Below are 13845 nucleotides of genomic sequence, written 5' to 3' on the forward strand. Positions count from 1 at the left end.
GGATAGGAGTTGCTTTGTTCTCTTTCCAGGCTAAAGTAGTCCTGAACTGATTTCTTGAGGTCTTCCTCCCTCACTCCCCTATACCCCAACTCTCTTTTTCCTGATGCCCACTGACCATCTCTCAGACTGATTGAGCATTTTCACCTTAAACATTTTATACCTTGCATATCAAGGTGGGAAACTGCAGTTTAAGGCCAAAAGAAGCCTTTAAAAAGTCAATTGAAATGTTTTTTTTTTTAAAGAAATTTTTAAGCAGAAATTATACAGCAGCCAGAGACAAAAAAACAAACAAACCCAGAAGGGATACGGGTAGCAGAAAGTTTCTTCAAACAACACATTTAAATGGGCTAAGATCACGTATCCTCCAAGCTGATTCTGCACCACCACAGAAACGGCTCACCAGCCTCACTGATGGTGGGTTCCATCAACAGGGTTTTTGTACCAGATCTTAAAGAGATGGGAGGAGATGCTCCCTTAGATATCCCAGGCTCAGATCATACAGGACTCTGAATAGCCAGCATCAGCCCTGGGAATTTAGCCTGGATGCAAACAGGCAACCAATAAAGATTGTACCAAATTTGTACAGAAGAAGGAATTCATCATCTTATAGTCTGCAAGATTGTATGCAATTTGCAAAATGAGCTTTGTGATTGTGCTGTGTTCAGGGCACAGTGAATGAACTCTGCGTTTAAGTACATCCAAGTCTCTTTAACAAAGTTGTTAACGTTACTACCACGTGTCAAGTTTCAACAGACAACACAGTGATCAAAGTTTGCTTGTTTTTTTCAGGGAAAGGGAAAAAAGAGGGAGAATAGATCAGGAGGATTTTCTCCACTGGGCAGAGCTGTGACCAAAGAGACTCAGAGCTGCAGTATATAAATATGCCTTTCATTCCCCCTTGGATCGAACCAGCCGGCCTAACTCACCTGGAGTGGTCACAAGTACCTTGGCCTCACAGGTACGGAGCGCATGTAACAGAGACAAAGATCGGATGTTGTAGTTGAGACAGGCCATGGCACAGCCAATCTTCTCCAAGCCCAGCCAGACCCAGAGATAGGCCGGGGTGTTCTTCAAGAAAACAGCCACCGTTTCCCCTTCTTTCAGCCCCACGTGGCCCTGGAACACTCGGGCCACCTGGCTGCTGCGACGGTCGACGTCTCGGTAGGAATAGGCCTCCTCTTCAAAGAGAACCAGGGGCTTCTCTGGATGTTCCTGCACTTTGGCCAAGAAGACGTCCAGCATGGTGAAGGGAGGCTTGCGTTGGAGACGCCTCTGGGATCTGTGTCCTGCGCGTATTAAGAAGAAGAGATAGACCAGGTCCAGCCAAAGGTAGGGGAAGAAGATATTGCCCAGGAGGGGCAGAAGGACCAGAAGCCCCAGCACAGCTGTGTACAGGTCCGGCATAACTGGGATCTGGAGTCTGGCCCAGTCTTCCGAAGGGGCTAGCACACGGCCTGTGGCAGGCTCCCTCCAAGCCTTGTTGCATGCAAAGAGCAGCTGTGAGTGAGATGCAGTTCCCATTCTCCCCTCCCCTCTGTTCCTGCAGGCTGATTTGAGGAAGGCCTTGGCTCCGAGTCAGAAAACTGTAACCTGCACGAGATAGCTCTTGAATGCTGCCAGGCCCTGCTTGTTCCCTAACTCCTCCCATCTGTGGTGCTGGCTTTTGCTTGCAGCAGAAGGCGGGTCTCACTCACAGCGTAGCCTGTTCCATGAGCTCATACGGTCCACCCCGAGAGGCACAGACTAAGGATGTGATGGCATGAAAACAGCCTCATCTGGAAGCAGCCCAGGTCTCAAACAAGATGGCATGGGCAGGAAACCTCCTTCAGCCTGAGGGCAACGTTCAGTTTGGAGAAGGCCCCGGGGGCTGCATTCCAGTGGGTGGCGGGGCCAAAGGCAAAGGGGTGGGGCCAGAACTACCAAAAATATCTGCATCTTGTAACTTTATTGTATATTGTAGCCTTAGGAGAAGCATTTCAATCTTTTAGAATGGCGGGGGGGGGGGGGACTGCACAAAAGCCGGGAAACTACCAAACAATTGGCAGGGGAAAGGGGCGAGGTCAAAGGGAGGGAGCGTGGCTCTCTGGGGAATCCCAACAGGCTGGATCGGGACCCCAGGCCTCAGGTTCCCCACCCCTGCAATAAGGTATCAAGGGGGCCATTTTGATGCTCAATGGTGAAGGGGTGTGTGGAAGTATTTCGAGGAGGGGAGCAAGATTCACACCACATTTCATAGGCCTGTTTTTGGATATTTCCAAGGCTAAATGGCAAAAGCATCGACAACAGAAAAAGCAAAACAGCCCCCTGCAGATTTTAAGAACATTTGCTGCAGCTCCATTTTATATCTCAGACATCTAGCTGTAGTTGGTCTTATATGGCAAGGGGCAATTCTTGTGCTGCCAACTTGCCCTGTCCCATAGTGTTGTGTACTTCAGCCAGCCCTGCGGTACAACGCAAACATCTGCAGGGAGGCGCCTTTGTGCATACAGCTGTATGTGTGAAGACTTCTGTATGATCAGGAACCCTGATCATTCCAGACGGTCCCGAAGCCTTCATGGGTAGAGCTGTATACACAAAGACTGCCTCCCGGAAGCTGTTCACTCTGTACAGCATGGATTCCAGGAGGCAGGGACAGGCCTCCTTCACACTGAGCTGATGACCCCCTTAATTACTATGTAGGGGTGCATACTTGATTTTCTTGCTTTCTGTGTAGGGGTGCATACTTGATTTTCTTGCTTTCTGTGTAGGGGTGCATACTTGATTTTCTTGCTTTCTGTGTAGGGGTGCATACTTGATTTTCTTGCTTTCTGTGTAGGGGTGCATACTTGATTTTCTTGCTTTCTGTGTAGGGGTGCATACTTGATTTTCTTGCTTTCTGTGTAAGGGTGCATACTTGATTTTCTTGCTTTCTGTGTAGGGGTGCATACTTGATTTTCTTGCTTTTGTAGAGACAAAAACCAACCACATACTTTCAATATGTGTTGTCTGCACTAGTTCCCTTTGTTCTTTTTCTGTCTTCTTTTGTGTGTGCTGCGTTTGGCCGCCCTTGTTCCATTATCCTTCATGCTGAGCACGGCTGCTCCTCTGCTCCAGCTCGGCTTGCACAGCAAACCCAGCTCTCATTTCATATCCAAGTGGCTGGATGGATCAACCTGCCCCGGCCTGCAACAGTGCCCTGCATTGGGGTGTGTTTGTTCATAATGCAACCCTAGCTGTGGCTCCCTTCACAATTTTGTTACACAAAAAAGATCCCTTAAAGCAGGGCTGGGCAACTCATGGCCCTCCAGATGTTTTGGCCTACAGCTCCCATCAGCTCTAGCTGGCATAGCCCATGGTGAGGAAAGAAGGGAGTGGTAGGCCAGAACATCTGGAGGACCACCAGTTGCTCACCCCTGCCTTAGAGCAAGGGCAGGCAGAAAGTAGATCCCCAGATGTTTTGGACTTCAACTCCCAGCATTCCTTACCATCAGCCATGCTGGCAAGGGCCTCTGGGAGCTGAAGTCCAAAACATCTGAGGATCTACCTTCTGCCCATTCCTGACTTAGAGGACTACATTGAAGGAAGTCCATCATCCTGCTTTCCATAGAGGCCATGCTGATCACCCCAGGAAGCAGGCTATGAAGACAATAGCCTTCCTCCCATGTGGTCCCCCTTGAGCAATTCATATTCACCGGTATACTGCCTCTGAGCATGGAGGCTCCATTGATAGACCTCCTCTTAATGCATTTGAGCAAAGGCCTAATTCTATGCATGTTTAGTCAGAAAAATAGTCCTAGAACTTCCTGCATTCCCCAGCCAGCCATGCTGGGAGTTGTAGGACTTTCTTCTGTCTAAACATGCATAGGATTGCACCCTAGTGTTTTCTAATAGTCATCTAAGCCAGTGACCATCACTCTAATGTGAGGTAAGCAATTTCTATAAATTATGTACTATGTGAAGAATACAACAGCCAGATACAAAAAAGGGGGGGCAGGGGGCTCCTGCACCTTTAATAATGGGGCAGAAGTGGAAATTTGTCATATGGGCTACTACAGCTGCTGCAAGTTCTTTGTCTATCCAACTATTCAAGGTGCAGGAGCCCTGCCCATTTTTGCATCTGGCCACCCTAGTGAAGAACTGTTTCCTTTTGTCGGTCCCAAATCTACGGCCAGACAGTTCTGTCAAATGATTTTGACTTATACTATTATGACGGGGGGGGACCTGCTTTCTCCATGTTCTCCACAGTGTGCACAATTTAATAAAACCTCTCTCACGCTCCCCCAGCCACCCTCATAGCCAGGTGCAAAAGTGGACCAGGCTCCTGCACCTGTAATAGTTGTGTAGAAGGTGACTTTTCAGCAGGTGTCATTAGCCCTGTAAGTAGCACCCGCTGAAAATCCCTCCTCCACACAGCTATTACAGGTGCAGGATCCTTGTCCCCTATTGCAGAGGTGGGGGACTAGGGAGAGGGCTGTAATAGGGAGGAGGGGCCAGGGACATCTACTTCCAGCAGCACAGCTGCACACACCTAAATCTGGGTCCAGCCCCCAGACTTTAATTAATTGATTTACTTAATCCTTAATTAATTAATCCTAAATTAATTAAATCCTAAATTAATTAATTTTCTGAATTAATTTTTCTTGTGTGTTCTGTAGGTTTGTTTTTTTTACAAGACCTAACCCAGTGTAGGTTTGTTTTTTTTAAGAGAGAGCTGGACGATGTATGAGAATGAGGAATAAAGTATCTAACTATGTAGAACATGGTTTATTTCTCAGTGAATTCTCATGTGTCATTCAACAGAATTGAATTTCATCTCCAGCCCTCAAAGGTATGCCAGTTTAGGAATGAAAGGGGTAGGCTATATGGACTGGGTGAAGGGACTGGGATATTGGGGCAGAGGAAAGGGGTGGAAGATTGGGGGAGGGGCCGGAGCGCTCTGTGTCATGCCTGCTGCCAAATTCGAGAAGAACACAGCTAGTTTGCAAAAATAAATAGTCCTTTCACAGCTCTCCAGTACTCATTCCTCCCAAAGAAACTACACTCATACAGTTGGGACTTTCTAGCACAAGGAAAGTATGGAGCATGAGTTTAAGTGATTTTTAAAACTTTAGCTGCAGGCTGCAAAAATCAGCTACCAAGGTCACAATCGGACATGACATTGGGATTTACATCTGAGATACATGGCTAGAGTGAAGGGATCCATCTCCAGACCTCATTCTGGGAAATGAAGATCAACCACCAGAAGTGTGGTTTCTTGAGTCGATTCAGTAAATCTGACCCCTCAGCACTTACAGCAGGGAAATGTGGCCCTCCAAATGTTGGGCTGTAAGTCCCATCAGCCCTAGCCAGCATGGCCCATCATGAGGGATGATGGGAACTGCAGTCCAACAACATCTGGAATACCTCAAGATCCCCTGCTCTGTTGCATCTGGCCACAACACTCATAATTTCTCTTCCCCCCACCCCCCCACCCCAATACACCAACAGCAAACACAGCTCTCCGAGTTTGGATCTATATGCAGCCAAAATTACACTGTCCATACACAAGGGGGAGATAGCAGCAAGATTGGGGGAACCCCAACATTTGGAAAAGTATAAAATTAAACTTTGGGGAGGAAGAGAACTGTAAGGGCAGAAGGACAAAAGCAGCCTAATGAGAACGGAGCATGCTTAGTGGGTATGCAATACTGACTGGCTGTTGGAGAGGGGTGGGGAGGACAGGAAAACAGGGCGGAGGGAATGGAGTACTGTGGAAAAGGGCATGGCTGGCTGGAAGCTGGAATGGGAGCATTCCACACTGCAACATTTTGTTGCAGGTGTCAAACGTCTGACCCATGGGCCTAATCCAGCCATCCAGGGGTCCCAATCCAGCCCATGAAGGTTTCTCTCCTATACTCTGTTCCCTTCCCATGTCCGTGCTCTACGGGAGAGGAATCCCCGACATTATTTCCAATAAAAGAGAACATGAGGGATTCTCCTTCACTCCCCACTCACCATTCCCATGGAAACAGCACGAAGGAGGCACCTGGCTCAGCCACCCTTTCAGCAAGGAGAAAGGCAAAATGGGGTGGATGGTGTCAGGGCAGGGGCAGGGCTTTGGGGCGGGGGGGGGGGCACATCTTTTGGGTCATGGAGTTCCATCAGAGGAGCAATTCAGGGGAGCAATTCTGCAATTCAGGGGAGTGATTCAGCAAGCACAAGATCAAATGAAGAAGTATCTCTGGGTGGGATATGCATGAAGATTAATTATAAGGTGAGAACTGAAAGACAAGGCAATAATAACACAGTGCACGCGCACCCTGAAACAGCTTTTGGGGAAGGGGTCTAATCCAGCCTTTGTCAGCCTGGGCCCAGGCAGCAGGATTAGGCTAGAGACTGCTTTAACAAACAACTTTCAGCCAAAGTACAAATTCTCCTCTGGTTATATCACTGACTCCCTCCCCTCCCTTCCTTCCTTGTTTTGTATTAACGAGCAGTAAGCCCCAATCACAGCATCCTTTCCCCTGCTCAGCTAGGGAGGTCGGTAGGATTAAAGCCAACTGACCAGAAACAAACAAAAAAACAAGGACAGCTGGAAATATTTTTTTTTAATTGCTTTCTGGCCAGTTGCCTGAAAGGTGAGGGAAACCACTGTTTCTTTATCTTATTTAATAAAATTAGATTAAAAAAAAACAACTTAGTTTTTTTTCCAGTACAGTGAACATGTGGTAAACATAGCCTGAATTTTTAAAGAAAACAATCAAACACAACCCATTTAGTTTGAATGCACGGAGCAGTTAGGATGCATAGAATGCGGTGAGCCCATCTGGAATTATGAGTGTCATGGGCACTGTCACACAATGGCTGCCATGGTGGGCATGGCACCCAGAAGGAAAACTGGTGAGACTAAAAGAAATGTAACTTGCCCAAGAACCTCATTACAAGGTAGAGGTGGAGTGTGAGCTCCAAAACACAAAACTATTCTTTTGAACCCACAGTTTTCTGTTCCAACACCCATTTCATAGAAGGCATACTGATGAGGCTCAGAAGCAAGTAACCTGTCCAAGAAATTGAGTATAAGGCAAAGAATTCCATGTTGGAGAAGCTTTTGGGGACCACATTCTAATGGTGGGCGGTGCCAAAGGCAAAAGGTTTTGTGGGGAGAGAGACTGAGCCCAACTCCAGGGCCAGCCCTGCTGTGCAGCACAGTGAAGCCACCTGCTTCAGGTGGCACCATGAAAGGGGTAGGAAAAGCCAGGAATCAGCATCTGAACGGTACAACAAGACTTGTCAAAGCAGGGGTGGGGAACCTCTTTCAGCCTGAGGGCCGAATTCAATTTCAGAGGAGCTCTCAGGGGCCACATTCCAGTGGTGGGTGGGGCCAAAGATAAAAGGGAAGGGGCCAAAATACCATGAGCTTAAAGCTCTTCCTGCCATTAACTAAGCCATAGGAGAAGCATTCAATCTTTTAGAAGGGGGGAAAATGGCACAAAAGCCAGGAAACCACCAAAGGATCAGTGCTTGGGAGAAAGAGGTAGGACCAGGGGAACAGGGGCTGGCCATTTGGAGAGCCTAAAAAGGCCAGATGACGTCCCCAGGCCAGAGGTCCTGCACCCCTGTGCTAAAGATTTTGAATTTAAAAGAAATTCAGAGTTAGTCAGCGGGTGCGTTATCTTAAAATGTGAATGTTTAAAAACATTTTTTCTTTAAATGTGTGCATGCCTGAGTGTACTGGGCAGGTTGGAACCACCCTGGCTCTAAGGGGTAGGATGACATGAGACTGTGAAAGGAACATAAACTCAAATGACACACCAACCTAGTAGGCGTTCCAATGTTTCCACTGACTTTAAAAGCATAGGACCTCCTGTAAAGGCGGCTAACAGCCAAGGGGAATCAGAGGGAGCAACCATGGTGTGCAGTTGCGCATGCATGACCTCGGATCCAAGAATCTAAACTGCCCTATGGCCCCCCCAGACTCTGTCTAGTAGCCATAAAATTGGTCTCCCTGAATAATGACTAAATTTGCATCTTACATATGCATATGCACTGGTCACCAGTTGTTTTCCGGGCCAAATTCAAGGTGTTGGTTTTGACCTTTAAAACCCGATATGGTTCCGGCCCAGCCTATCTCAAGGAGCGCCTCCAGCAACACCAGACAGGCCGCTCAACAAGATCAGCCTCGTATGGCCTTCTCTCTGTCCCATCAGCCAGGACAGCTAGACTGGTGGGGACGAGGGAGAAGGCCTTCTCTGTGGTGGCCCCCACTCTGTGGAACTTCCTCCCTAGGGAACTCCTCTTTAATGAGCTTCCGCCATGCATTAAAAACGTGGTTGTTCAGGCAGGCATTTGGGGTAGGTTAGTGTATTTTAGAAAATGTTTTTACTGTAGAATTTTATTGTTTTAAACTGTTTTATTATATACTTTCTACATCGCCCAGAGTGGCTGGGTGACCAGCCAGATGGGCGATTAATAAATTTAATAAATAAATAAAATAAATATGTGAATTTTATGCAAATCAGTGTCCTCTTTTCTCCTCTTTTTGGGTGATGCCTTTCCTCTTTTTGACAATTCATAAGTGGCCACTCTACTTCAATCAGCTTCAGTGCATGATATTGGAGTCTTTTGAATATCTGAAGGGCAGTCACGTTGAAGATGCAGGGAGTAGACTTGTTCTCCTTCTGGTCCAGAGGGAAGGACTGGAACCAAGGGGCAGAAATTGCAAGGAAGCAGAATTCAGCTGAAGCTTAGGAGAAAACTCCTAATGGTCAGAGCAGTTTGGCAGTGGAATGAACAGGCTTGGGAGGTGGTGGGCTTTCCTTTGATGGAGGTATTAAACCAGAGGCTGGGTGGCCGTCAGGGATGCTATAGCTGCACCCTGCTTTGTATATCCAGCACTGAGCACGAGGTTGGACTAGATGACCTCTAATGACCCTTCCAATTCTAGAATTCTGTGATTCTAGGATTCCAGATGCAAGTTTCCCCTCACAAACACAAAGGTTTGGAACTGCATAGGAAGAGTTCCAGCAGAGATATGGCCCCCACTCACCATTTTTTTACTCATAAGAACATAAGAAGGGCTGTGCTGGATCAGACCAAGGGTCCATCTAGTCTAGCATTCTGTTCACCCAGTGACCAACCAGCTGTCGACCAGGAATCCACAAGAGGGCATGAGCGCAGCAGCACCCTCCCACCCATGTTCCCCAGCAAGCAGTGTCCATAGGCATACTGTCAAACAACACCCCCCTCCCCCTGAGCTGCTATTCCACAGAAGGGGGCAGCGGGGTTTTGTTATGCATTTGTCCATGTGACATGTGGTTTAGCCCTCAATGTTTTAATAACAGTGGGCTTGAAGGACCTATGGGTTTGACCTCAGTATAAAGCAGCTTCATGCAAGTTTGTCTGCCAAAATGCTGGAGCACAGTGGAAGCTGAAGGAAAAGTTGCAGCATGTTTTGGGGAGAAGCAGCCGAGCCTGTAAAACTTATCTTCCTTCACACACCCACAATCCTGTTCAGATCGTGATGTTCTACTTTGCTCTGCAGTTTGCTTTGGCGGGGTTTGCCTCTGGATTCTCAGCCTATTGTGCTGCACAAACTGAAGAGCCCTCACTGAGGGATGTATGCCAGGCATACTATACAGGACAAAGAGTCTTGTGCACTGGGCCCCCCTGGCAGTCTAAACTCAGTGGGACTGGGGTAGGCATGTGGCAAAGAAGAGAGGTTGGGCACCTGCCATTTACCTTGAAAAATCTGGAATGATTTGCATACTGGCTCCAGAAGGCTTGGGAACAAAAACCAGTCGTACCAGGGGAGAGGTTACTTAGATTCATTTTTGAAGCTAGAGATCCTAAAATCTAAAAAAAAGAAAAGCTTATGTCAGGTGCCCAACAGCCCATATTGTTCAAAAGAATGGCATTCTCTTCTGGGTACAGCAGTAAACTGTCTAGATTTTCCAAAAAAGTACTTCCATATAGAAACAATGACCATTTTTTTCCCCTTTCAGGATACACAGTCCAATTGCAGGACCTGAGCTCTTTGCAAAAACCTCTCTCAAGTGGCTGCTATTTGAGGGGTGCTGCTGACCCATACTAGAAGCCCCTCTGAGGGGGAAAAATCTGAGCTGCAAGAAAGTTACTGCAGTTCTAGGGCTAGAGAGAGATTCTCAAGATCATCAAGTTCAACCCGGGCACCACAATACTGAATCTGAGCCAGAATTACATTACACTGGCACAGATATTTGGCATAAACACAACTGCGTGGGAAACCATCCTCATAATCCTGCCCTGGTGGCCAAAACTATAAAACTATAGGAGACTTTTCCTCATGTCAGCACCCGGCATGATTGGGCAAACACCAGTGCCCTTGGGCTCCAGAGGGCTGATCCCAGGTGTTCCCAGTAAGGTCCCATGGCAAGCGACGCTAACGAGAAAAGGAGTCCAAGATGGGTGGGAGCTTTTAAAAAAGGAAATTCTCAAGGCACAATCACAAACAATTCCAACAAGAGGAAAAGGTGGAAGACAACAGAAGCAGCCAATGTGGCTTCACAAAAAGCTTTGGGATGACCTGAAAACAAAAAAAGGACACATATAGGAAGTGGAAAGAAGGCCAAGTAACAAAGGAAGAGTACAGGCAGGTAGCACAGAATTGCAGGGATGGCATCAGGAAGGCTAAAGGTGAGAATGAGCTGAGGTTAGCAAGGGATGCTAAAAACAACAAAAAGGCTTTCTTCAGCTACGTGCATAGTATTATTATTTATTTATTGCATTTATACCCCACCTTTTTTCCTCTTGCAAGGAACCCAAGGCGGCTTACATTATCCTCCTCCTCTCCATTTTATCCTCACAACAACAACCCTGTGAGGTGGGTTGGGCTGAGAGTCTGTGACTGGCCCAAAGTCACCCAGTGAGCTTCCATGGCCGAGCGGGGACTAGAACCCGGATCTCCCAGCTCCTAGTCCAACACTCTTGCCACTACACCACACTAAAGGCAGAGGAAAGAAATGGTGGTTCAGCTATTAAATAAGGATGGCAAAACGATAACTGATGACAAAGAAAAGGCAGAGGTGCTCAATTCCTACTTTGGCTCAGTCTTCTCCCAAAAGAGGGTCTATGACACCCCTGGCAAAGGCGAAGTACAGGCTGAAGGGGCAGGATTGCAGCTTGAGATCGATAGGCATATGGTCAAGGAACACCTAATTAGTTTGAATGAGTTCAAAGCTCCAGGGCCAGATGAACTGCATCGTAGAGTAATAAAGGAACTGGCAGAAGAACTCTCAGAACCGCTGTCTATTCTCTTTGAGAAATCATGGAGGACGGGGGAAGTGCCAGATGACTGGAGGAGGGCTAACGTTGTCCCTATCTTCAAAAAGGGTAAAAAGGAGGAACCTGGGAACAACAGACCAATCCATCTGACATCCATCCCTGGGAAAATTCTGGAGTACATGATAAAGGAATCCATCTGGAAGCACCTTGACTACAATGCCGTGATTACTCGAAGCCAACATGGATTTGTCAAAAACAAGTCCTGCCAGACAAATCTGATCTCATTTTTTGATCAAGTCACCTCCCTTGTAGACCGTGGGAATGCTGTAGACATCATATACCTCGACTTCAGCAAAGCTTTCGACAAAGTGCCCCATGATATCCTGATGAGCAAACTAGCTCAAAGTGGGATAGATGAAACAATGATCCGGTGGAGCCACAGTTGGCTACAGAATCGTACTCAAAGAGTGCTTACCAATGGGACCTTCTCAAACTGGGGAGAGGTAACGAGTGGGGTACCGCAGGGCTCAGTCCTGGGCCCAGTGCTCTTCAACATTTTTATTAATGACTTGGAGGAGGAGGTACAGGGAATGCTGATCACATTTGCAGATGACACAAAATTGGGCAGGATAGCTAATACTTTGGAAGACAGAAACAAAATTCAAAGTGATCTTGATAGACTGGAGCGCTGGGCAGAAAACAACAGAATGACATTTAATAGGGATAAATGCCAAGTTCTGCACCTAGGAAAAAGAAACCAAATGCACAGTTACAAGATGGGGGATACGTGGCTCAACCACACTACAAGCGAGAAGGATCTTGGAATTGTTGTCGATCACAAGCTGAATATGAGCCAACAATGTGATGTGGCTGCAAAAAAGGCAAATGCTGTTTTGGGCTGCAGTAATAGAAGCATAGCTTCCAAATCCCAGGAAGTACTAGTTCCCCTCTACTCAGCACTGGTTAGGCCTCATCTGGAGTACTGTGTCCCGTTCTAGGCACCACACTTTAAGAAGGATGCAGACAAACTAGAGAGGGTTCAGAGGAGGGCAACAAAGATGATCAGGGGACTGGAAACAAAGCCCTATGAAGAGAGACTGAAAGAACTGGGCAAGTTTAGCCTTGAGAAGAGAAGACTGAGGGGAGATATGATAGCACTCTTCAAGTACTTGAAAGGTTGTCACAGAGACGAAGGCCAGGATCTCTTCTTGATGATCCCAGAGTGCAGGACACGGAATAATGGGCTCAAGTTCCAGGAAGCCAGATTCCGGCTGAACATCAGGAAAAACTTCCTGACTGTAAGAGCAATACGACAATGGAACCAATTACCTGGGGAGGTGGTGGGCTCTCCCACACTGGAGGCCTTCAAGAAGAGGCTGGACAGGCATTTGTCAGGGATGCTCTGACTTGGATTCCTGCATTGAGCAGGGGGTTGGACGCGATGGCCTTGTAGGCCCCTTCCAACCCTACTATTCTATGATTCTATGTTTTTTTTTTATTGTTGTTATTACTAGTGAAAAACCTGTGTCACCATGGGAGCTAGTAGTCTGAGAATGATTGGATAAAAATACGTTTGCTCATTTCTCTTGTGACTTGAATAACTTTACACTTTTAAAATAAATGTATTACAAATAAACTGGCAAAGGTGAAAACAAAAAGATGTTCTTTTTTTTTTAAAAAAAGATCACTTACCATTTCTTGAAGTTTGAGGTCGAAAACACGTGATGTAAGATTTCTCTCTCTCTTCTCCCCCTGGTGTCCTTTCAGCTCTTTCTCCTCACCTTCTCTTCCTCCTACTCTATCACAAACTGACTTTTCTCCAGCCCATTCCCAATATTCTGTGCCTGCTCTTTCATTGGCCCAGTGCTCTAAGAGCTCACAGGAGTAAGCATTATTACAATGTGCATACACACACTGTGTCACATGTTACATTACATGCACAGTGTGGGGCATATGCGTTAACCTCCCCTTTGCCTCATCCCTCTCCCTTCTTCTTTCCTGAGATGCCCAAAGCTTGAGCTTTCAACTTTTTAAAAGCATCAAAATTTTCTGCACATCTACATTGCTCAAGCTTCGGTGTAAAAAAAAAAATGAGCAAAATTAGTCTGGTACATCTCAAGTAATAAGCATTATACTACCATATTCTTATATAAGATTGTTGTTGTTGTTTGTTTGTCGTTGTTGTTTGTTTTTATTATTCACTAAATTTCAAGGCAGCAGGCACTGTCTCCCCACACCCCTGCCTCTGGATCTGCCCTCACCACAGTGATGTTAAATCAAGGTAAGGGCCCACAAGCATATGTGGGAAAGAAGATGGTGGATGTTGCAGATCTGGCACTTCTTTCAGTGCAGATTCTAGAAAGAAAGAAAGAAAGAAAGAAAGAAAGAAAGAAAGAAAGAAAGAAAGAGTTGCGCTGGCCTAGGCAGGATCCTAAACTGCCTCCCGAAGACCTTCTCTCCTTTTGCAGGCTTTAAACAACTTCCCAATCTTGAGTTGCCTTCTCTTGAAATCAAATCTTTTGGTACCTGGGCAGAGCCTAGAGGCAAGACCCTTTGGGTCAAGGGGGGCAGAGCCTACAGCCAGTCTAGGGTAGAGCTAGGGATGGAGCTCAGTGGATTTTGGTTGGT

At 46.7% G+C, this 13845-nt stretch overlaps 1 protein-coding gene across 2 annotated transcripts in view; it reads right to left on the minus strand.

The window, feature by feature from the left end:
• Window positions 1–1838, minus strand: part of LOC146341256 (long-chain fatty acid transport protein 2-like) — a 38366-nt gene extending 36528 nt beyond the window's left edge. For both annotated transcript variants that reach the window (XM_084805073.1, XM_084805074.1), the window contains exon 1: window positions 927–1838. In XM_084805073.1, coding sequence (XP_084661199.1) covers window positions 927–1521 — 595 coding nt within the window. In that variant the 5' untranslated portion in view covers window positions 1522–1838. The remainder of the gene's footprint in view (window positions 1–926) is intronic.
• Window positions 1839–13845: the final 12007 nt, after the last annotated feature.

Source organism: Heloderma suspectum, chromosome 6, assembly GCF_057233095.1.
Source record: "Heloderma suspectum isolate Gila_16-S chromosome 6, 16-S_ref, whole genome shotgun sequence".
Taxonomy (NCBI): domain Eukaryota; kingdom Metazoa; phylum Chordata; class Lepidosauria; order Squamata; family Helodermatidae; genus Heloderma; species Heloderma suspectum.